General features: G+C 41.2%; 1 protein-coding gene across 1 annotated transcript in view; it reads left to right on the forward strand.

The window, feature by feature from the left end:
• mroh1 (maestro heat-like repeat family member 1) overlaps positions 1 to 23702 on the forward strand; it is a 52802-nt gene extending 29100 nt beyond the window's left edge. The window contains exons 37-43 of the mRNA XM_038983038.1: positions 3412 to 3558; positions 3962 to 4150; positions 19351 to 19500; positions 19901 to 20035; positions 20312 to 20414; positions 20874 to 20939; positions 21207 to 23702. Coding sequence (XP_038838966.1) covers positions 3412 to 3558; positions 3962 to 4150; positions 19351 to 19500; positions 19901 to 20035; positions 20312 to 20414; positions 20874 to 20939; positions 21207 to 21283 — 867 coding nt within the window. The 3' untranslated portion in view covers positions 21284 to 23702. The remainder of the gene's footprint in view (positions 1 to 3411; positions 3559 to 3961; positions 4151 to 19350; positions 19501 to 19900; positions 20036 to 20311; positions 20415 to 20873; positions 20940 to 21206) is intronic.
• The last annotated feature ends 386 nt before the right edge of the window (positions 23703 to 24088 follow it).

Consider the following 24088-nt stretch of genomic DNA (forward strand, 5'->3'; position numbering starts at 1 on the left):
TAGTTGCTGAACCACTGTGTTCTCTCTGTGGGTAACACTAGTTACTGAACCACTGTGTTCTCTCTCTGTGTGTAACACTAGTTGCTGAACCACTGTGTTCTGTCTGTGTGTAACACTAGTTGCTGAACCACTGTGTTCTGTCTCTGTGTGTAACACTAGTTACTGAGCCACTGTGTTCTCTCTCTGTGGGTAACACTAGTTGCTGAACCACTGTTCTCTCTGTGTGTAACACTAGTTGCTGAACCACTGTGTTCTCTCTGTGGGTAACACTAGTTACTGAACCACTGTGTTCTCTCTGTGGGTAACACTAGTTGCTGAACCACTGTGTTCTCTCTGTGGGTAACACTAGTTGCTGAACCACTGTGTTCTCTCTGTGGGTAACACTAGTTGCTGAACCACTGTGTTCTCTCTGTGGGTAACACTAGTTGCTGAACCACTGTGTTCTCTCTGTGGGTAACACTAGTTGCTGAACCACTGTGTTCTCTCTGTGGGTAACACTAGTTGCTGAACCACTGTGTTCTGTCTCTGTGGGTAACACTAGTTGCTGAACCACTGTGTTCTGTCTCTGTGGGTAACACTAGTTGCTGAACCACTGTGTTCTCTCTGTGTGTAACACTAGTTGCTGAACCACTGTGTTCTCTCTGTGTGTAACACTAGTTGCTGAACCACTGTGTTCTCTCTGTGGGTAACACTAGTTGCTGAACCACTGTGTTCTCTCTGTGGGTAACACTAGTTGCTGAACCACTGTGTTCTCTCTGTGGGTAACACTAGTTGCTGAACCACTGTGTTCTCTCTGTGTGTAACACTAGTTGCTGAACCACTGTGTTCTGTCTGTGTGTAACACTAGTTGCTGAACCACTGTGTTCTGTCTCTGTGGGTAACACTAGTTGCTGAACCACTGTTCTGTCTCTGTGTGTAACACTAGTTACTGAACCACTGTGTTCTCTCTGTGTGTAACACTAGTTGCTGAACCACTGTGTTCTGTCTCTGTGGGTAACACTAGTTGCTGAACCACTGTGTTCTCTCTGTGTGTAACACTAGTTGCTGAACCACTGTGTTCTGTCTCTGTGGGTAACACTAGTTGCTGAACCACTGTGTTCTCTCTGTGGGTAACACTATTTACTGAACCACTGTGTTCTGTCTCTGTGGGTAACACTAGTTGCTGAACCACTGTTCTGTCTCTGTGTGTAACACTAGTTACTGAACCACTGTGTTCTCTCTGTGTGTAACACTAGTTACTGAACCACTGTGTTCTCTCTGTGTGTAACACTAGTTACTGAACCACTGTGTTCTCTCTGTGTGTAACACTAGTTACTGAACCACTGTGTTCTCTCTGTGTGTAACACTAGTTACTGAACCACTGTGTTCTCTCTGTGTGTAACACTAGTTACTGAACCACTGTGTTCTCTCTGTGTGTAACACTAGTTACTGAACCACTGTGTTCTGTCTCTGTGTGTAACACTAGTTGCTGAACCACTGTGTTCTGTCTCTGTGTGTAACACTAGTTGCTGAACCACTGTGTTCTGTCTCTGTGGGTAACACTAGTTGCTGAACCACTGTGTTATCTCTGTGTGTAACACTAGTTGCTGAACCACTGTGCTCTGTCTCTGTGTGTAACACTAGTTGCTGAACCACTGTGTTCTGTCTCTGTGTGTAACACTAGTTGCTGAACCACTGTGTTCTGTCTCTGTGTGTAACACTAGTTGCTGAACCACTGTGTTCTGTCTCTGTGTGTAACACTAGTTGCTGAACCACTGTGTTCTGTCTCTGTGTGTAACACTAGTTGCTGAACCACTGTTCTGTCTCTGTGGGTAACACTAGTTGCTGAACCACTGTGTTCTGTCTGTGTGTAACACTAGTTGCTGAACCACTGTGTTCTGTCTGTGTGTAACACTAGTTGCTGAACCACTGTGTTCTGTCTCTGTGTGTAACACTAGTTGCTGAACCACTGTGTTCTGTCTCTGTGGGTAACACTAGTTGCTGAACCACTGTGTTCTCTCTGTGTGTAACACTAGTTGCTGAACCACTGTGTTCTGTCTCTGTGTGTAACACTAGTTGCTGAACCACTGTGTTCTCTCTGTGGGTAACACTAGTTGCTGAACCACTGTGTTCTGTCTCTGTGGGTAACACTAGTTGCTGAACCACTGTGTTCTCTCTGTGTGTAACACTAGTTGCTGAACCACTGTGTTCTGTCTCTGTGTGTAACACTAGTTGCTGAACCACTGTGTTCTCTCTGTGGGTAACACTAGTTGCTGAACCACTGTGTTCTGTCTGTGGGTAACACTAGTTGCTGAACCACTGTGTTCTGTCTCTGTGGGTAACACTAGTTGCTGAACCACTGTGTTCTCTCTGTGGGTAACACTAGTTGCTGAACCACTGTGTTCTGTCTCTGTGTGTAACACTAGTTGCTGAACCACTGTGTTCTGTCTCTGTGTGTAACACTAGTTGCTGAACCACTGTGTTCTCTCTCTGTGGGTAACACTAGTTGCTGAACCACTGTGTTCTGTCTCTGTGGGTAACACTAGTTGCTGAACCACTGTGTTCTGTCTCTGTGGGTAACACTAGTTGCTGAACCACTGTGTTCTCTCTGTGGGTAACACTAGTTGCTGAACCACTGTTCTGTCTCTGTGTGTAACACTAGTTGCTGAACCACTGTTCTGTCTCTGTGTAACACTAGTTGCTGAACCACTGTGTTCTCTCTGTGGGTAACACTAGTTGCTGAACCACTGTGTTCTGTCTCTGTGTGTAACACTAGTTGCTGAACCACTGTGTTCTCTCTGTGTGTAACACTAGTTGCTGAACCACTGTGTTCTGTCTCTGTGTGTAACACTAGTTGCTGAACCACTGTGTTCTGTCTGTGGGTAACACTAGTTGCTGAACCACTGTGTTCTGTCTCTGTGTGTAACACTAGTTGCTGAACCACTGTTCTGTCTCTGTGTGTAACACTAGTTGCTGAACCACTGTGTTCTGTCTCTGTGTGTAACACTAGTTACTGAACCACTGTGTTCTCTCTGTGGGTAACACTAGTTGCTGAACCACTGTGTTCTGTCTCTGTGTGTAACACTAGTTGCTGAACCACTGTGTTCTCTCTGTGTGTAACACTAGTTGCTGAACCACTGTGTTCTCTCTGTGTGTAACACTAGTTGCTGAACCACTGTGTTCTCTCTGTGGGTAACACTAGTTGCTGAACCACTGTGTTCTCTCTGTGTGTAACACTAGTTGCTGAACCACTGTGTTCTCTCTGTGGGTAACACTAGTTGCTGAACCACTGTGTTCTGTCTCTGTGTGTAACACTAGTTGCTGAACCACTGTGTTCTCTCTGTGGGTAACACTAGTTGCTGAACCACTGTGTTCTCTCTGTGTGTAACACTAGTTGCTGAACCACTGTGTTCTCTCTGTGGGTAACACTAGTTGCTGAACCACCACGTGGTGACAGAGCTGATGATGATGGATGTCCTGATGAACAACATGATGGAGCGTATCTCTGACCCCTGCTGTACCGTCCGCATGCTGGCCGTCAGGGGGCTGGGGAACATCGCTGTGGGATCACCTGAGAAGGTATGACTCATTTAATCTTACCTCAATGTGGCAATATTACGCAGGCAAAAGTATTAACAGATGTTTCAAGAGATACCAGAGGGATAGGGTTAGGATATACTACAGAGCAGGATCAATGAGTTAGCCAGATATGTTTTATAAACAACTCAAAATATATATTTATTTTCTGGTTCATTAAGAAATCTGAACTGTGTTTTTGGTTGAGTCAATTAGACCATGCCAATTTCAAGTTGATATAAAATAAGTTATTTCAGCATATTTAGGCAAGTTATCTGGCTAACTGGTTAATCCTACTTTGTAGTATATCCCTCTGGTCCAACCAAGACCGCAGCAGAGGGGAACAATGTTTCAGACAAATATGGGTCTCTATGTAATCACAACCTATACAACATCTATTTTATAGGTAAATAAATATGCCAAGGAGCTGCTGGCTGCTATGAGCTCTGGGATGGAGGAGAAGGACGACCCTGGGAAGCGCATCACTCTAGAGGCCATGTCGGGCCTGTCCAAGGTGCTCCTCTACCTGGACAAGAAGAACGTCCAGCTGCTGGTCGTCTACATCTTCATGAAGATCAAACCCTTCCTGGAGAGTGTGAGTAGAGCAGAGACACACGTCTCTGTTGTCATGGTTACCACCCTGCTGCAGCCCACTGTCATGGTTAACACCCTGCTGCAGCCCACTGTCATGGTTACCACCCTGCTGCAGCCCACTGTTGGTAGAGTTACCACCCTGCTGCAGCCCACTGTTGGTAGAGTTACCACCCTGCTGCAGCCCACTGTTGGTAGAGTTACCACCCTGCTGCAGCCCACTGTTGGTAGAGTTACCACCCTGCTGCAGCCCACTGCTGGCTTGCCTCTGAAGCTAAGCAGGGTTGGTCCTGGTTGGTCCCTCGATGTTGCTGGAGGTGGTGTTGTAGGGCCAGTAGGAGGCACCCTTTCCTCTTGTCAAATTTTTTTTTTATCCCAATGCCCCAGGGCAGTGATTGGGGTCATTGCCCTGTGCAGGGTGCCGTCTTTTGGATGGGACGTTAAACACTTATTGTTAGAGTAGGGGTGTTAACCCTGGTGTCCTGGCTAAATTCCCAATCTGGCCCTCATACCATCACGGTCACCTAATCATCTCCAGTTTCTGATTGGCTCTTTCCTCCCCCTCTCCCCTGTAACTATTCCCCAGGTTGTTGCTGTAAATGGGAATGTGTTTTCAGTCAACTGGTAGAATAAGGGTTCAATCAAAAGAAATAAAGAGTTGAATCCTGGTCTCTGTACATTGATTCCATGTACTGTAGCTTTTGTCTATTGACTTTATTACTTTGGGGCGGCAGGTAGCCTAGTGGTTAGAGGCAGGTAGCCTAGTGGTTAGAGGCAGGTAGCCTAGTGGTTAGAGGCAGGTAGCCTAGTGGTTAGAGGCAGGTAGCCTAGTGGTTAGAGGCAGGTAGCCTAGTGGTTAGAGGCAGGTAACCGAAAGGTCGCTAGATCAAATCCCCGCGCTGACAAGGTAAAAATGTCGCTCTGCCCCTGAAAAGGCAGTTAACCCACTGTTCCTAGGCCATCATTGTAAATAAGAATGTGTTAACTGACTTGCCTAGTTAAATAAATAAAAAATTATAAAGTTACTGAAACTTTGCAAGGTTGCCTTCACAAAATAGGTTTCTTACCACAAGGGCCTTTTGTAGTTAATAACATAAGACATACAATTTAACCTGAGATGTTACACTGAGGTATGTGGTTACAGTTTAACCTGAGATGTTACATTGAGGTGTATGTGGTTACAGTTTAACCTGAGATGCTACATTGAGGTGTATGTGGTTACAGCTTAACCTGAGATGTTCCATTGAGGTGTATGTGGTTACAGTTTAACCTGAGATGTTACATTGAGGTGTATGTGGTTACAGTTTAACCTGAGATGTTACATTGAGGTGTATGTGGTTACAGTTTAACCTGAGGTGTATGTGGTTACAGTTTAACCTGAGTTGTTACATTGAGGTGTATGTGGTTACAATTTAACCTGAGATGTTACAAGCGTCATTGAGGTGTATGTGGTTACAGTTTAACCTGAGATGTTACATTGAGGTGTATGTGGTTACAGTTTAACCTGAGATGTTACATTGAGGTATATGTGGTTACAGCTTAACCTGAGATGTTACATTTAGGTGTATGTGGTTAGTTTAACCTGAGATGTTACATTGAGGTGTGTGTGGTTACAGTTTAACCTGAGATGTTACATTGAGGTGTATGTGGTTACAATTTAACCTGAGATGTTACAAGCGTCATTGAGGTGTATGTGGTTACAGTTTAACCTGAGGTGTATGTGGTTACAGTTTAACCTGAGGTGTATGTGGTTACAGTTTAACCTGAGATGTTACATTGAGGTGTATGTGGTTACAGTTTAACCTGAGATGTTACATTGAGGTGTATGTGGTTACAGTTTAACCTGAGATGTTACATTGAGGTATATGTGGTTACAGCTTAACCTGAGATGTTACATTTAGGTGTATGTGGTTAGTTTAACCTGAGATGTTACATTGAGGTGTGTGTGGTTACAGTTTAACCTGAGATGTTACATTGAGGTGTATGTGGTTACAGTTTAACCTGAGATGTTACATTGAGGTGTATGTGGTTACAGTTTAACCTGAGATGTTACATTGAGGTGTATGTGGTTACAGTTTAACCTGAGATGTTACATTGAGGTGTATGTGGTTACAGTTTAACCTGAGATGTTACATTGAGGTGTATGTGGTTACAGTTTAACCTGAGGTGTATGTGGTTACAGTTTAACCTGAGATGTTACATTGAGGTGTATGTGGTTACAGTTTAACCTGAGATGTTACGTTGAGGTGTATGTGGTTACAGTTTAACCTGAGGTGTATGTGGTTACAGTTTAACCTGAGGTGTATGTGGTTACAGTTTAACCTGAGATGTTACATTGAGGTGTATGTGGTTACATTGAGGTGTATGTGGTTACAGTTTAACCTGAGATGTTCCATTGAGGTGTATGTGGTTACAGTTTAACCTGAGATGTTACATTGAGGTGTATGTGGTTACAGTTTAACCTGAGATGTTCCATTGAGGTGTATGTGGTTACAGTTTAACCTGAGATGTTACATTGAGGTGTATGTGGTTAGTTTAACCTGAGATGTTACATTGAGGTGTATGTGGTTACAGTTTAACCTGAGATGTTCCATTGAGGTGTATGTGGTTACAGTTTAACCTGAGATGTTACACTGAGGTGTATGTGGTTACAGTTTAACCTGAGGTGTATGTGGTTACAGTTTAACCTGAGATGTTACATTGAGGTGTATGTGGTTACAGTTTAACCTGAGATGTTACATTGAGGTGTATGTGGTTACAGTTTAACCTGAGATGTTACATTGAGGTATATGTGGTTACAGCTTAACCTGAGATGTTACATTGAGGTGTATGTGGTTAGTTTAACCTGAGATGTTCCATTGAGGTGTATGTGGTTACAGCTTAACCTGAGATGTTACATTGAGGTGTATGTGGTTAGTTTAACCTGAGATGTTACATTGAGGTGTGTGTGGTTACAGTTTAACCTGAGATGTTACATTGAGGTGTATGTGGTTACAGTTTAACCTGAGATGTTACATTGAGGTGTATGTGGTTACAGTTTAACCTGAGATGTTACATTGAGGTGTATGTGGTTACAGTTTAACCTGAGGTGTATGTGGTTACAGTTTAACCTGAGTTGTTACATTGAGGTGTATGTGGTTACAATTTAACCTGAGATGTTACAAGCGTCATTGAGGTGTGTGGTTACAGTTTAACCTGAGATGTTACATTGAGGTGTATGTGGTTACAGTTTAACCTGAGGTGTATGTGGTTACAGTTTAACCTGAGGTGTATGTGGTTACAGTTTAACCTGAGATGTTACATTGAGGTGTATGTGGTTACAGTTTAACCTGAGATGTTACATTGAGGTGTATGTGGTTACAGTTTAACCTGAGATGTTACATTGAGGTATATGTGGTTACAGCTTAACCTGAGATGTTACATTTAGGTGTATGTGGTTAGTTTAACCTGAGATGTTACATTGAGGTGTGTGTGGTTACAGTTTAACCTGAGATGTTACATTGAGGTGTATGTGGTTACAGTTTAACCTGAGGTGTATGTGGTTACAGTTTAACCTGAGATGTTACATTGAGGTGTATGTGGTTACAGTTTAACCTGAGATGTTACATTGAGGTGTATGTGGTTACAGTTTAACCTGAGATGTTACATTGAGGTGTATGTGGTTACAGTTTAACCTGAGGTGTATGTGGTTACAGTTTAACCTGAGATGTTACATTGAGGTGTATGTGGTTACAGTTTAACCTGAGATGTTACGTTGAGGTGTATGTGGTTACAGTTTAACCTGAGGTGTATGTGGTTACAGTTTAACCTGAGGTGTATGTGGTTACAGTTTAACCTGAGATGTTACATTGAGGTGTATGTGGTTACATTGAGGTGTATGTGGTTACAGTTTAACCTGAGATGTTCCATTGAGGTGTATGTGGTTACAGTTTAACCTGAGATGTTACATTGAGGTATATGTGGTTACAGCTTAACCTGAGATGTTACATTTAGGTGTATGTGGTTAGTTTAACCTGAGATGTTACATTGAGGTGTGTGTGGTTACAGTTTAACCTGAGATGTTCCATTGAGGTGTATGTGGTTACAGTTTAACCTGAGATGTTACATTGAGGTGTATGTGGTTACAGTTTAACCTGAGGTGTATGTGGTTACAGTTTAACCTGAGATGTTACATTGAGGTGTATGTGGTTACAGTTTAACCTGAGGTGTATGTGGTTACAGTTTAACCTGAGATGTTACATTGAGGTGTATGTGGTTACATTGAGGTGTATGTGGTTACAGTTTAACCTGAGATGTTACATTGAGGTATATGTGGTTACAGCTTAACCTGAGATGTTACATTGAGGTGTATGTGGTTAGTTTAACCTGAGATGTTCCATTGAGGTGTATGTGGTTACAGCTTAACCTGAGATGTTACATTGAGGTGTATGTGGTTAGTTTAACCTGAGATGTTACATTGAGGTGTGTGTGGTTACAGTTTAACCTGAGATGTTACACTGAGGTGTATGTGGTTACAGTTTAACCTGAGATGTTACACTGAGGTGTATGTGGTTACAGTTTAACCTGAGATGTTACACTGAGGTGTATGTGATTACAGTTTAACCTGAGATGTTACATTGAGGTGTATGTGGTTACAGTTTAACCTGAGATGTTACATTGAGGTGTATGTGGTTACAGTTTAACCTGAGGTGTATGTGGTTACAGTTTAACCTGAGATGTTACATTGAGGTGTATGTGGTTACAGTTTAACCTGAGATGTTACATTGAGGTGTATGTGGTTACAGTTTAACCTGAGATGTTACATTGAGGTGTATGTGGTTACAGCTTAACCTGAGATGTTACATTGAGGTGTATGTGGTTAGTTTAACCTGAGATGTTACATTGAGGTGTGTGTGGTTACAGTTTAACCTGAGATGTTACATTGAGGTGTATGTGGTTACAGTTTAACCTGAGGTGTATGTGGTTACAGTTTAACCTGTTACATTGAGGTGTATGTGGTTACAGTTTAACCTGAGATGTTACATTGAGGTGTATGTGGTTACAGTTTAACCTGAGGTGTATGTGGTTACAGTTTAACCTGAGATGTTACGTTGAGGTGTATGTGGTTACAGTTTAACCTGAGGTGTATGTGGTTACAGTTTAACCTGAGGTGTATGTGGTTACAGTTTAACCTGAGATGTTCCATTGAGGTGTATGTGGTTACAGCTTAACCTGAGATGTTACATTGAGGTGTATGTGGTTACAGCTTAACCTGAGATGTTACATTGAGGTGTATGTGGTTAGTTTAACCTGAGATGTTACATTGAGGTGTGTGTGGTTACAGTTTAACCTGAGATGTTACATTGAGGTGTATGTGGTTACAGTTTAACCTGAGGTGTATGTGGTTACAGTTTAACCTGAGATGTTACGTTGAGGTGTATGTGGTTACAGTTTAACCTGAGGTGTATGTGGTTACAGTTTAACCTGAGGTGTATGTGGTTACAGTTTAACCTGAGATGTTACATTGAGGTGTATGTGGTTACAGTTTAACCTGAGATGTTACATTGAGGTGTATGTGGTTACAGTTTAACCTGAGATGTTACATTGAGGTGTATGTGGTTACAGCTTAACCTGAGATGCTACATTGAGGTGTATGTGGTTACAGCTTAACCTGAGATGCTACATTGAGGTGTATGTGGTTACAGTTTAACCTGAGATGTTACATTGAGGTGTATGTGGTTACAGTTTAACCTGAGGTGTTACATTGAGGTGTATGTGGTTACAGTTTAACCTGAGGTGTTACATTGAGGTGTATGTGGTTACAGTTTAACCTGAGGTGTTACATTGAGGTGTATGTGGTTACAGCTTAACCTGAGATGTTACATTGAGGTGTATGTGGTTACAGTTTAACCTGAGATGCTACATTGAGGTGTATGTGGTTACAGTTTAACCTGAGATGTTACATTGAGGTGTATGTGGTTACAGTTTAACCTGAGGTGTGTGGTTACAGTTTAACCTGAGTTGTTACATTGAGGTGTATGTGGTTACAATTTAACCTGAGATGTTACAAGCGTCATTGAGGTGTGTGGTTACAGTTTAACCTGAGATGTTACATTGAGGTGTATGTGGTTACAGTTTAACCTGAGGTGTATGTGGTTACAGTTTAACCTGAGATGTTACATTGAGGTGTATGTGGTTACAGTTTAACCTGAGATGTTACATTGAGGTATATGTGGTTACAGCTTAACCTGAGATGTTACATTGAGGTGTATGTGGTTAGTTTAACCTGAGATGTTCCATTGAGGTGTATGTGGTTACAGCTTAACCTGAGATGTTACATTGAGGTGTATGTGGTTAGTTTAACCTGAGATGTTACATTGAGGTGTGTGTGGTTACAGTTTAACCTGAGATGTTACATTGAGGTGTATGTGGTTACAGTTTAACCTGAGGTGTTACATTGGTGTATGTGGTTACAGTTTAACCTGAGATGTTACATTGAGGTGTATGTGGTTACAGTTTAACCTGAGGTGTATGTGGTTACAGTTTAACCTGAGATGTTACATTAAGGTGTATGTGGTTACAGTTTAACCTGAGATGTTACATTGAGGTGTATGTGGTTACAGCTTAACCTGAGATGTTACATTGGTGTATGTGGTTACAGTTTAACCTGAGATGCTACATTGAGGTGTGTGGTTACATTGAGGTGTATGTGGTTACAGTTTAACCTGAGGTGTATGTGGTTACAGTTTAACCTGAGATGTTACACTGAGGTGTATGTGGTTACAGTTTAACCTGAGATGTTACACTGAGGTGTATGTGGTTACAGTTTAACCTGAGATGTTACATTGAGGTGTATGTGGTTACAGTTTAACCTGAGATGTTACATTGAGGTGTATGTGGTTACAGTTTAACCTGAGGTGTATGTGGTTACAGTTTAACCTGAGATGTTACATTGAGGTGTATGTGGTTACATTGAGGTGTATGTGGTTACAGTTTAACCTGAGATGTTACATTGAGGTATATGTGGTTACAGCTTAACCTGAGATGTTACATTGAGGTGTATGTGGTTAGTTTAACCTGAGATGTTCCATTGAGGTGTATGTGGTTACAGCTTAACCTGAGATGTTACATTGAGGTGTATGTGGTTAGTTTAACCTGAGATGTTACATTGAGGTGTGTGTGGTTACAGTTTAACCTGAGATGTTACACTGAGGTGTATGTGGTTACAGTTTAACCTGAGATGTTACACTGAGGTGTATGTGGTTACAGTTTAACCTGAGATGTTACACTGAGGTGTATGTGGTTACAGTTTAACCTGAGATGTTACATTGAGGTGTATGTGGTTACAGTTTAACCTGAGATGTTACATTGAGGTGTATGTGGTTACAGTTTAACCTGAGGTGTATGTGGTTACAGTTTAACCTGAGATGTTACATTGAGGTGTATGTGGTTACAGTTTAACCTGAGATGTTACATTGAGGTGTATGTGGTTACAGTTTAACCTGAGATGTTACATTGAGGTGTATGTGGTTACAGCTTAACCTGAGATGTTACATTGAGGTGTATGTGGTTAGTTTAACCTGAGATGTTACATTGAGGTGTGTGTGGTTACAGTTTAACCTGAGATGTTACATTGAGGTGTATGTGGTTACAGTTTAACCTGAGGTGTATGTGGTTACAGTTTAACCTGAGGTGTATGTGGTTACATTGAGGTGTATGTGGTTACAGTTTAACCTGAGATGTTACATTGAGGTGTATGTGGTTACAGTTTAACCTGAGGTGTATGTGGTTACAGTTTAACCTGAGATGTTACGTTGAGGTGTATGTGGTTACAGTTTAACCTGAGGTGTATGTGGTTACAGTTTAACCTGAGGTGTATGTGGTTACAGTTTAACCTGAGATGTTCCATTGAGGTGTATGTGGTTACAGCTTAACCTGAGATGTTACATTGAGGTGTATGTGGTTACAGCTTAACCTGAGATGTTACATTGAGGTGTATGTGGTTAGTTTAACCTGAGATGTTACATTGAGGTGTGTGTGGTTACAGTTTAACCTGAGATGTTACATTGAGGTGTATGTGGTTACAGTTTAACCTGAGGTGTATGTGGTTACAGTTTAACCTGAGATGTTACATTGAGGTGTATGTGGTTACAGTTTAACCTGAGACGTTACATTGAGGTGTATGTGGTTACAGTTTAACCCGAGATGTTACATTGAGGTGTATGTGGTTACAGTTTAACCTGAGGTGTATGTGGTTACAGTTTAACCTGAGATGTTACGTTGAGGTGTATGTGGTTACAGTTTAACCTGAGGTGTATGTGGTTACAGTTTAACCTGAGGTGTATGTGGTTACAGTTTAACCTGAGATGTTACATTGAGGTGTATGTGGTTACAGTTTAACCTGAGATGTTACATTGAGGTGTATGTGGTTACAGTTTAACCTGAGATGTTACATTGAGGTGTATGTGGTTACAGCTTAACCTGAGATGCTACATTGAGGTGTATGTGGTTACAGCTTAACCTGAGATGCTACATTGAGGTGTATGTGGTTACAGTTTAACCTGAGATGTTACATTGAGGTGTATGTGGTTACAGTTTAACCTGAGGTGTTACATTGAGGTGTATGTGGTTACAGTTTAACCTGAGGTGTTACATTGAGGTGTATGTGGTTACAGTTTAACCTGAGGTGTTACATTGAGGTGTATGTGGTTACAGCTTAACCTGAGATGTTACATTGAGGTGTATGTGGTTACAGTTTAACCTGAGATGCTACATTGAGGTGTATGTGGTTACAGTTTAACCTGAGATGTTACATTGAGGTGTATGTGGTTACAGTTTAACCTGAGGTGTGTGGTTACAGTTTAACCTGAGTTGTTACATTGAGGTGTATGTGGTTACAATTTAACCTGAGATGTTACAAGCGTCATTGAGGTGTGTGGTTACAGTTTAACCTGAGATGTTACATTGAGGTGTATGTGGTTACAGTTTAACCTGAGGTGTATGTGGTTACAGTTTAACCTGAGATGTTACATTGAGGTGTATGTGGTTACAGTTTAACCTGAGATGTTACATTGAGGTATATGTGGTTACAGCTTAACCTGAGATGTTACATTGAGGTGTATGTGGTTAGTTTAACCTGAGATGTTCCATTGAGGTGTATGTGGTTACAGCTTAACCTGAGATGTTACATTGAGGTGTATGTGGTTAGTTTAACCTGAGATGTTACATTGAGGTGTGTGTGGTTACAGTTTAACCTGAGATGTTACATTGAGGTGTATGTGGTTACAGTTTAACCTGAGATGTTACATTGGTGTATGTGGTTACAGTTTAACCTGAGATGTTACATTGAGGTGTATGTGGTTACAGTTTAACCTGAGGTGTATGTGGTTACAGTTTAACCTGAGATGTTACATTAAGGTGTATGTGGTTACAGTTTAACCTGAGATGTTACATTGAGGTGTATGTGGTTACAGCTTAACCTGAGATGTTACATTGGTGTATGTGGTTACAGTTTAACCTGAGATGCTACATTGAGGTGTGTGGTTACATTGAGGTGTATGTGGTTACAGTTTAACCTGAGGTGTATGTGGTTACAGTTTAACCTGAGATGTTCCATTAAGGTGTATGTGGTTACAGTTTAACCTGAGATGTTACATTGAGGTGTATGTGGTTACAGCTTAACCTGAGATGTTACATTGGTGTATGTGGTTACAGTTTAACCTGAGATGCTACATTGAGGTGTATGTGGTTAGTTTAACCTGAGATGTTCCATTGAGGTGTATGTGGTTACAGCTTAACCTGAGGTGTATGTGGTTACAGTTTAACCTGAGATGTTACATTGAGGTGTATGTGGTTACAGTTTAACCTGAGTTGTTACATTGAGGTGTATGTGGTTACAATTTAACCTGAGATGTTACAAGCGTCATTGAGGTGTGTGGTTACAGTTTAACCTGAGATGTTACATTGAGGTGTATGTGGTTACAGTTTAACCTGAGGTGTATGTGGTTACAGTTTAACCTGAGATGTTACATTGAGGTGTATGTGGTTACAGTTTAACCTGAGATGTTACATTGAGGTGTATGTGGTTACAGTTTAACCTGAGGTGTTACATTGAGGTGTATGTGGTTACAGCTTAACCTGAGATGTTACATTGAGGTGTATGTGGTTACAGTTTAACCTGAGATGTTACATTGAGGTGTATGTGGTTACAGCTTAACCTGAGATGTTACATTGAGGTGTATGTGGTTACAGTTTAACCTGAGATGTTACATTGAGGTATATGTGGCTACAGTTTAACCTGAGGTGTATGTGGTTACAGTTTAACCTGAGATGTATGTGGTTAGTTTAACCTGAGATGTTCCATTGAGGTGTATGTGGTTACAGCTTAACCTGAGATGTTACATTGAGGTGTGTGTGGTTACAGTTTAACCTGAGATGTTACATTGAGGTGTGTGTGGTTACAGTTTAACCTGAGATGTTATATTGAGGTGTATGTGGTTACAGCTTAACCTGAGATGTTACATTGAGGTGTATGTGGTTACAGTTTAACCTGAGATGTTACATTGAGGTGTATGTGGTTACAGTTTAACCTGAGATGTTACATTGAGGTGTGTGTGGTTACAGTTTAACCTGAGATGTTATATTGAGGTGTATGTGGTTACAGTTTAACCTGAGATGTTACATTGAGGTGTATGTGGTTACAGTTTAACCTGAGATGTTACATTGAGGTGTATGTGGTTACAATTTAACCTGAGATGTTACAAGCGTCATTGAGGTGTGTGGTTACAGTTTAACCTGAGGTGTATGTGGTTACAGTTTAACCTGAGATGTTACATTGAGGTGTATGTGGTTACAGTTTAACCTGAGATGCTACATTGAGGTGTATGTGGTTACAGTTTAACCTGAGATGTTACATTGAGGTGTATGTGGTTACAGTTTAACCTGAGATGTTACATTGAGGTGTATGTGGTTACAGTTTAACCTGAGATGTTACATTGAGGTGTATGTGGTTACAGTTTAACCTGAGATGTTACATTGAGGTGTATGTGGTTACAGCTTAACCTGAGGTGTATGTGGTTACAGTTTAACCTGAGATGTTACATTGAGGTATGTGGTTACAGCTTAACCTGAGGTGTATGTGGTTACAGTTTAACCTGAGATGTATGTGGTTACAGTTTAACCTGAGATGTTACATTGAGGTGTATGTGGTTACAGTTTAACCTGAGATGTTACATTGAGGTGTATGTGGTTACAGTTTAACCTGAGATGTTACATTGAGGTGTATGTGGTTACAGCTTAACCTGAGATGTTACATTGAGGTGTATGTGGTTACAGTTTAACCTGAGGTGTATGTGGTTACAGTTTAACCTGAGATGTTACATTGAGGTGTATGTGGTTACATTGTTGTGTATGTGGTTACAGTTTAACCTGAGGTATGTGGTTACAGTTTAACCTGAGATGTTACGTTGAGGTGTATGTGGTTACAGTTTAACCTGAGGTGTATGTGGTTACAGTTTAACCTGAGATGTTACATTGAGGTGTATGTGGTTACAGTTTAACCTGAGATGTTACATTGAGGTGTATGTGGTTACAGTTTAACCTGAGATGTTACATTGAGGTGTATGTGGTTACAGCTTAACCTGAGATGTTACATTGAGGTGTATGTGGTTACAGCTTAACCTGAGATGTTACATTGAGGTGTATGTGGTTACAGCTTAACCTGAGATGTTACATTGGTGTATGTGGTTACAGTTTAACCTGAGATGTTACTTTGAGGTGTATGTGGTTACAGCTTAACCTGAGATGTTACATTGAGGTGTATGTGGTTACAGTTTAACCTGAGGTGTATGTGGTTACAGTTTAACCTGAGATGTTACATTGAGGTGTATGTGGTTACATTGTTGTGTATGTGGTTACAGTTTAACCTGAGGTATGTGGTTACAGTTTAACCTGAGATGTTACGTTGAGGTGTATGTGGTTACAGTTTAACCTGAGGTGTATGTGGTTACAGTTTAACCTGAGATGTTACATTGAGGTGTATGTGGTTACATTGAGGTGTATGTGGTTACAGTTTAACCTGAGGTGTATGTGGTTACAGTTTAACCTGAGATGTTACATTGAGGTGTATGTGGTTAGTTTAACCTGAGATGTTCCATTGAGGTGTATGTGGTTACAGTTTAACCTGAGATGTTACATTGAGGTGTATGTGGTTACAGCTTAACCTGAGATGCTACATTGAGGTGTATGTGGTTACAGCTTAACCTGAGATGTTACATTGAGGTGTATGTGGTTACAGTTTAACCTGAGATGTTACATTGAGGTGTATGTGGTTACAGTTTAACCTGAGATGCTACATTGAGGTGTATGTGGTTACAGTTTAACCTGAGATGTTACATTGAGGTGTATGTGGTTACAGTTTAACCTGAGATGTTACATTGAGGTGTATGTGGTTACAGTTTAACCTGAGATGTTACATTGAGGTGTATGTGGTTACAGTTTAACCTGAGATGTTACATTGAGGTGTATGTGGTTACAGCTTAACCTGAGGTGTATGTGGTTACAGTTTAACCTGAGATGTTACATTGAGGTATGTGGTTACAGCTTAACCTGAGGTGTATGTGGTTACAGTTTAACCTGAGATGTATGTGGTTACAGTTTAACCTGAGATGTTACATTGAGGTGTATGTGGTTACAGTTTAACCTGAGATGTTACATTGAGGTATGTGGCTACAGTTTAACCTGAGATGTATGTGGTTACAGTTTAACCTGAGATGTTACATTGAGGTGTATGTGGTTACAGTTTAACCTGAGATGTTACATTGAGGTGTATGTGGTTACAGTTTAACCTGAGATGTTACATTGAGGTGTATGTGGTTACAGTTTAACCTGAGATGTATGTGGTTACAGTTTAACCTGAGATGTTACATTGAGGTGTATGTGGTTACAGTTTAACCTGAGATGTTACATTGAGGTGTATGTGGTTACAGTTTAACCTGAGATGTTACATTGAGGTGTATGTGGTTACAGCTTAACCTGAGGTGTATGTGGTTACAGTTTAACCTGAGATGTTACATTGAGGTATGTGGCTACAGTTTAACCTGAGGTGTATGTGGTTACAGTTTAACCTGAGATGTATGTGGTTACAGTTTAACCTGAGATGTTACATTGAGGTGTATGTGGTTACAGTTTAACCTGAGATGTTACATTGAGGTGTATGTGGTTACAGTTTAACCTGAGATGTTACATTGAGGTGTATGTGGTTACAGCTTAACCTGAGATGTTACATTGAGGTGTATGTGGTTACAGTTTAACCTGAGATGTTCCATTGAGGTGTATGTGGTTGGGTCTGAGTTTATTTGAATTATTCCTGATATCAGTCTAGCGTCTGGTACTGTAAAATATGCTTTTCTCTCTTGGTAACTCCCCTACCTGATAGATTAAGGTGAAATTACACCAATCCCTTACACGGAACTCAAACCGGCTGCGTGCGTCCGCCATCGTGCGCACATTTATTTTGTCCCCCCACACGAAACGCGATCACGACACGCAGGTTAAAATATCAAAACAAACTCTGAACCAATGACATTAATTTGGACAGGTCGAAAAGCATTAAACATGTATGGCAATTTAGCTTGCACTTGCCAGCTAATTTGTCCTATTTAGCTAGCTTGCTGTTGCTAGCTAATTTGTCCTGGGATATTAACATTAGGTTGTTATTTTACCTGAAATGCACAAGGTCCTCTACTCCAATTTATCCACACACAAAAACAGTCAACCGAATCGTTTCTAGTCATCTCTCCTCCTTCCAGGCTTTTTCATTGTTTAACTTTATATGGTGATTCGCATCTAAACTTTCATAGTATTACCACGACAACCGGAAACAGTTCGTCTTTCAATCACCCACGTGGGTATAACCAATGAGGAGATGGCACCTGGGTACCTGCTTCTATAAACCAATGAGATGGGAGAGGCAGGACTGCATCAAATAGGAATGACTTGTATTTTAGCCCTTGGCAACGCAGACGCTCGCGAGCAGTGTGGGTGCAATAATTGAATAACAGATTCCTAAATGTATTTTGCAGCGCACGCGACACAAGCGGTGTAGTCAGGGTATTAGAGACTAGTGGCCTCTGAGGAGGATGCTTGTGATGGGGCTACAACGTATGAAACAGATTTGTAAGGCTTATTAGGTTTCTCAGAGAGAAGGCAAGATATTATATGTTTGATATTGGGTGTTTTCCGCTCCTAGTTTCTCAGGGCCAGATTACTATCATGTAGAAGTTGACCGTATCAACAAAAGGACAACCTTGTTTTAATAAATGGATGTTAGACTGAGTCGCTCTGGATAAGAAGGGTTTGATCTGCTAAATGACCAAATGTATTACATGAAGGTTAAAGGTTCTGTTATGTAGGTCTACTGGTGTGTGTTAACGTTATGATGGGTTTAGGTTGGATCCTCTAAAGGTTCTCTTATGTAGGTCTACTAGTGTGTGTTAACGTTATGATGGGTTTAGGTTGGATCCTCTAAAGGTTCTCTGTTATGTAGGTCTACTAGTGTGTGTTAACGTTATGATGGGTTTAGGTTGGATCCTCTAAAGGTTCTCTGTTATGTAGGTCTACTAGTGTGTGTTAACGTTATGATGGGTTTAGGTTGGATCCTCTAAAGGTTCTCTGTTATGTAGGTCTACTAGTGTGTGTTAACGTTATGATGGGTTTAGGTTGGATCCTCTAAAGGTTCTCTTATGTAGGTCTACTAGTGTGTGTTAACGTTATGATGGGTTTAGGTTGGATCCTCTAAAGGTTCTCTTATGTAGGTCTACTAGTGTGTGTTAACGTTATGATGGGTTTAGGTTGGATCCTCTAAAGGTTCTCTGTTATGTAGGTCTACTAGTGTGTGTTAACGTTATGATGGGTTTAGGTTGGATCCTCTAAAGGTTCTCTGTTATGTAGGTCTACTAGTGTGTGTTAACGTTATGATGGGTTTAGGTTGGATCCTCTAAAGGTTCTGTTATGTAGGTCTACTGGTGTGTGTTAACGTTATGATGGGTTTAGGTTGGATCCTCTAAAGGTTCTCTTATGTAGGTCTACTGGTGTGTGTTAACGTTATGATGGGTTTAGGTTGGATCCTCTAAAGGTTCTGTTATGTAGGTCTACTGGTTTGTGTTAATGTTATGATGGGTTTGGTGTGGATCCTCTAACTGCGCTCCTGTACTGTTGACCCAACAGGAGAATGATGAGATCCGCTGTGCCTCCATCATGCTCCTGGGGAACCTGTCTAAGTTTGGTTCAGGAGAGCCTGTGTTCAAGGACCAGATCCACAACGTACTGGTCAGCCTGCTGCTGCACCTCAGTGACCCCAACCTGCAGGTGGTCAAGGTGGGTAACCTCACATCAACACTCAGGCAGTGGACTTGGGAAACTATGGTTCTAGAAACTGGTTTGATGTTTGGTACAGTATACCTGTTTAGTTTTATTTGCAGTCCCGTGCTTTACATACCTAGAATTAATCTGATATAGTCTGGTTTATATCATAGATTCATCTGATATAGTCTGGTTTATATCATAGATTCATCTGATATAGTCTGGTTTATATCATAGATTCATCTGATATAGTCTGGTTTATATCATAGATTCATCTGATATAGTCTGGTTTATATCATAGATTAAAGTAAATGACATGTTATTACATCATCATGTGGATTGAACTGAAGCAGCCTTTGTGCCGAGACTCAGATGGGAGACTAAAAGACTGTTTCCTGTCTGTTTCTCCGTGCAGGCGTGTAAGTATGCCATGCGAGTGTGTGCTCCGGTGGTGGGCTCAGAGCTCATCACCACTATGTTCCAGAACCATCTCCACGAGGACAAGAGTCTGCACTACGGAGAGTTCATCAACGACCTCACCAAATATATTGTGAGTTGATCACTGTCTAATACCGTAATACTCTACTCACCGTCCACAAACTGGTACAGACCTCACCGTCGGCCATCAAAACCAGTAACGGAGATCTGGCATCAGAACGAGGCAATTATTTACCTACTGTAGAAAACAGCTTTTAAATGTGTTGCACGCTATGCAATCAGTAGAGCAGTTGCCTTGGAAACCCACCTTGAATAATGTTCTATTACAAAAGGTTACGGTTGTTTTTCTCTTTTTTTATGATAGATCTGTTATTTGATTTGTCCCCAGATTCAAGACTTCCCTGGCATGCTCAACTTCTACCACATCACTGTCATCCAGTTCTTCAAAAGCAACTGGGCCGAGGTTCGGGCCGGCGCTGCTATGTTTATCGGTAGGTAGGGAAACTGGTCAGGGTGGGATGTCTTTTCTTTATCTCGCTTTCCTCAACTTCACCTCAACACCAGGGTTGGGGTCTATTCCATTTCAGTTCCAGTCAGTTCAGGAAGTACACTGAAATCCCAATTCTCTTCAATGCTTTTCAATAAGGAAAAGTGTAATGTGGTTTATCTTGTGAATTGACCTCAACCCTGCTCTACACGGCTCTGTGTCTCTGCTTCTGTAGCTATCCCAATGTCTTTGTAGTCATTTATGAGTTAGAAAAATGTTGGTCATTTTTCAGACAGTGTTCTGTTATAATATAGGATAAATGTCATAATTAGTTGTAATTTCAAGAAGAGAATATCAATGAAGCTGTTTGCACAAACCAAATATTCTCTCTCATTGACCATGGTAGAGATTTTCACTTAAATATTTATCCAATGAAACGTTAATGTCCTTTATTTCTTTGTAGGTTTCCTTCTGGGTAATCTTCCTGAGGAATTATTTTCTCACATCAACATGGGGAGTGTGACCAAAGGTAGGCTTAGCGGTTTCTCTAGTTCTACTTCCCCGTGAGTTGGGCCTGTTGGAACGGTTGTTCTAGTCTGTGTGATGAGTACTCCTTCCATGTGATATTACTGTAACTAAATGTGTATGTTGGGCCAGGAGTTATTCCTGCTCAGATCCAATGATCAGGGAAACCTACCTCATACTCATTGTCTTCTATGCAACGCTAGTCCGACAGGAGTGAAGCCACCTGGGGGAAGACAATGACCTCATGTGTTCTGTGTGTGGTGTCTCCCAGGTCTGGTCATGCTGCTCCAGGACCCAGACCCAGTGGTGAGAGTCAAGGCAGCTGAAGCTATGGGTCACTTCCATTGAACAGACACACATCCTGCCTGCCATTCATTACTTCATTAGCTGTTTTAGAGTTGTTACTGTTTTCCAGGAAGATGATCTGGTACTTCACATGTTGACAGTGCAACTTGAATTAGTCCTTGAAAGTATGTACTAGTGACCAAAGACTGTACCTCCATGTATAGAACAACATGCATAGCACTTTGGAGCAGTATTATGAAATCTGAAATGTTTTGAATTAGTCTTTTAGAATGTTGACAGTGTGTTAGGGTTAGGTCAATAGGTCAATGGGCCTGACCTCCGCTGAGCTTAGGGTTTAGCTGAATTCCAAATCGAGCCCTATCCCCTCTTCCCTACGCACTCCTGTAGATCTGAAGGGATTAGAACGGTGTAGGTGATATGGTAGTTAGTTCCTTGGCCTCCTGATGGGACTTGGCTGCCGGATGGAATCTCCACCATATTGGTTATAACTATCTGTCCCTTTCAGGTCAAGAGAAGGGGCTTGCGATGAGGGGCTAGGGGTTGATCTCCAGCCTCCACTCCATTCACACTAGTCTAGTGGATCAACCACTGAAACACACGTAGGGCTGGCACTATTACCCTGTAACCCACCGTTATGGATGAAGACCGTAAAGAAAATAACCGCCATGACCGTAAATATGATGTGTGCGGTTAAGTCCCTTTCTTCTGCAACATGGACTCTTAACGGGATTAAACTTTGTTGTAATGTAGAATGTGCATTCAAATGATAACTGGTGTGGCTCATGCAATGGAATGTACTGTACTTTTTGTAATGTCTATTGAGTTGAATCACCAAATCACAGCACATATTTTACTACCTGCTTTGGTGTTATGGGTACACTCGCAATGGCTGCCAGTCCACCCATTATGCCAACGTTGAGTTGAATGGGGACTCCCGTTCTATTCATTGTGTTTCTATGGCAGCACATGCAGTCAGGAACGCAGGAGAAATGTGCGTCTACATTTATTAATTTGTATTCTTTTTGCTATTTGAACGGTTGTTACGGTGACCGCAGTCATTTGGCTGACCAAATTGCCGTCCTACAAAGTACCATGACCGTCACAGCCCTCCACACAAGGATGAGCAGTTATCAGCCATGTCCAAGGAGACTGTCTGTCAGCAAGGAACCAAGGCCCAAACCATCCCATGTACCCGTTCTTACAGTTACTTCTGAGGCAGAAGGGATTTCAGAGGCTCCATTTATTCTCATGCTAGGATGGTCTAACAACAGGACTGCATCCTAAAACACTATTGTAGCTAGTTCAGAAAATGTCTTGTAGGAACAGGAGTTTTCTTCTGACCACAAGACCTCACCAGGAGGGGAGAAACAGGCCCTAGTTATATAGTTATACATTGAGGGCCCAGAGTTTCTTTTTGTCAGGGGAAATGCCTGGGTCACTTTCATTAGGACCTCACAATAGAAAATTAATACGGGAAATTCGTATCGTTGGACTAGTCCAGATAGTCCCTCCCCGTTTTCAGTCAGTTTTCTTCCGTTTGGTGCCTATTGAACGTGACCCCTAGTCTGTATCTGTTCTTCTTTACCCCAGGTACAACATGTACGCAACCAGGCACTCCCGTGGAGTCGCTACAGTGCCAAATAATCAGACCTGGATTTAAATACTATTTGATTTATTTCAAAAATGGTGTTTACTTTAACCTGCCAGAGGGGCGGGGTTTGCAGTTTTGCCAGCGCTATTCTATTGGTTGCATTGTGCCAGCAGGCAAGCAGAATTAAGAACACCTAAAGTACTTGAAATGATTTCAAATAGTATTTGAACCCATATCTACAAATAATAGTTTTACTGGGTAGCTGCATTAAGATGGACGCAATAACCTTTTCCTTTTCATATCTCTCCTTGTCTTATCTCACCCTTTCTCTTAAATGATGGAATGCACTTAACTTTTCCACTCTTATCTGTTTCATGTGATTGGGTTAGGGTACTGATTTATAACAGGTTATGAGGTCTTAAGCGATGCCATTCCTGTCAAGTAAGTTTTACGTTGCACTACTTAATCAGTCTGTCATTGTACACGGTGAATGACACATCCACATGTTTTTGTTGTGTTACTGATGGGTAGAGATGTTTGTCTGTGGTAAAGTGCAGTATAGGCACTATTTAATGTGTTGCCTACATTGGGTAAAATTCCTGGTAATGAAGTACAGCTGGATTGGACCTGTGTGTCTGTCAGTGTCTGGGGTGTTTGTGGGATGTTGAAGGGTTACTGAGGATGATGGCTGTTCTGTTGGACCAGTCTTTGTTAATGTAATACGTTAATGTGACATCTTTCAATAATGGACATGGGAAAAGTGCACTGTATTGTGTATGCACACTGTCCATTTAAAATGGAAACGGGCCTTTGATGTTGATGATGATGGCAATCATATATTATTTTGAAAATAATAAAGTGACGAAACCTTAAAATAACTGGTGTCCTGAGCCTTTTGTGTCACAACTGTTCAAAGGAAAGAACTAAGACATAATACATCATATGGTTATTAAAGCTGTTTTATAAGGAAAATATGGAGAAAAGTTCATATAAAGGAAAGGTGCTTATATACTATTGAGGATACGAACCTTACTGTACAGTATGTGAAAGCTTATTTGATAACCTGTGGGAGTCCCCTGCTCTCTTCACACAGCATTCATCTGCAACGGCATCTGTCTGGTGGAAGTGAATTGGGGAATAAGATTTAATTGTGTCCATCAGAGCAGTTTTTCTAAATGACTAATGGTTTTAATATATCTCCTGAAAAGCTCACTTCAAAGTACTGTCCACTGGGTCTCTTCACAACTCCTCAAAAG

Source organism: Salvelinus namaycush, unplaced genomic scaffold (assembly GCF_016432855.1).
Source record: "Salvelinus namaycush isolate Seneca unplaced genomic scaffold, SaNama_1.0 Scaffold141, whole genome shotgun sequence".
Lineage (NCBI taxonomy): Eukaryota > Metazoa > Chordata > Actinopteri > Salmoniformes > Salmonidae > Salvelinus > Salvelinus namaycush.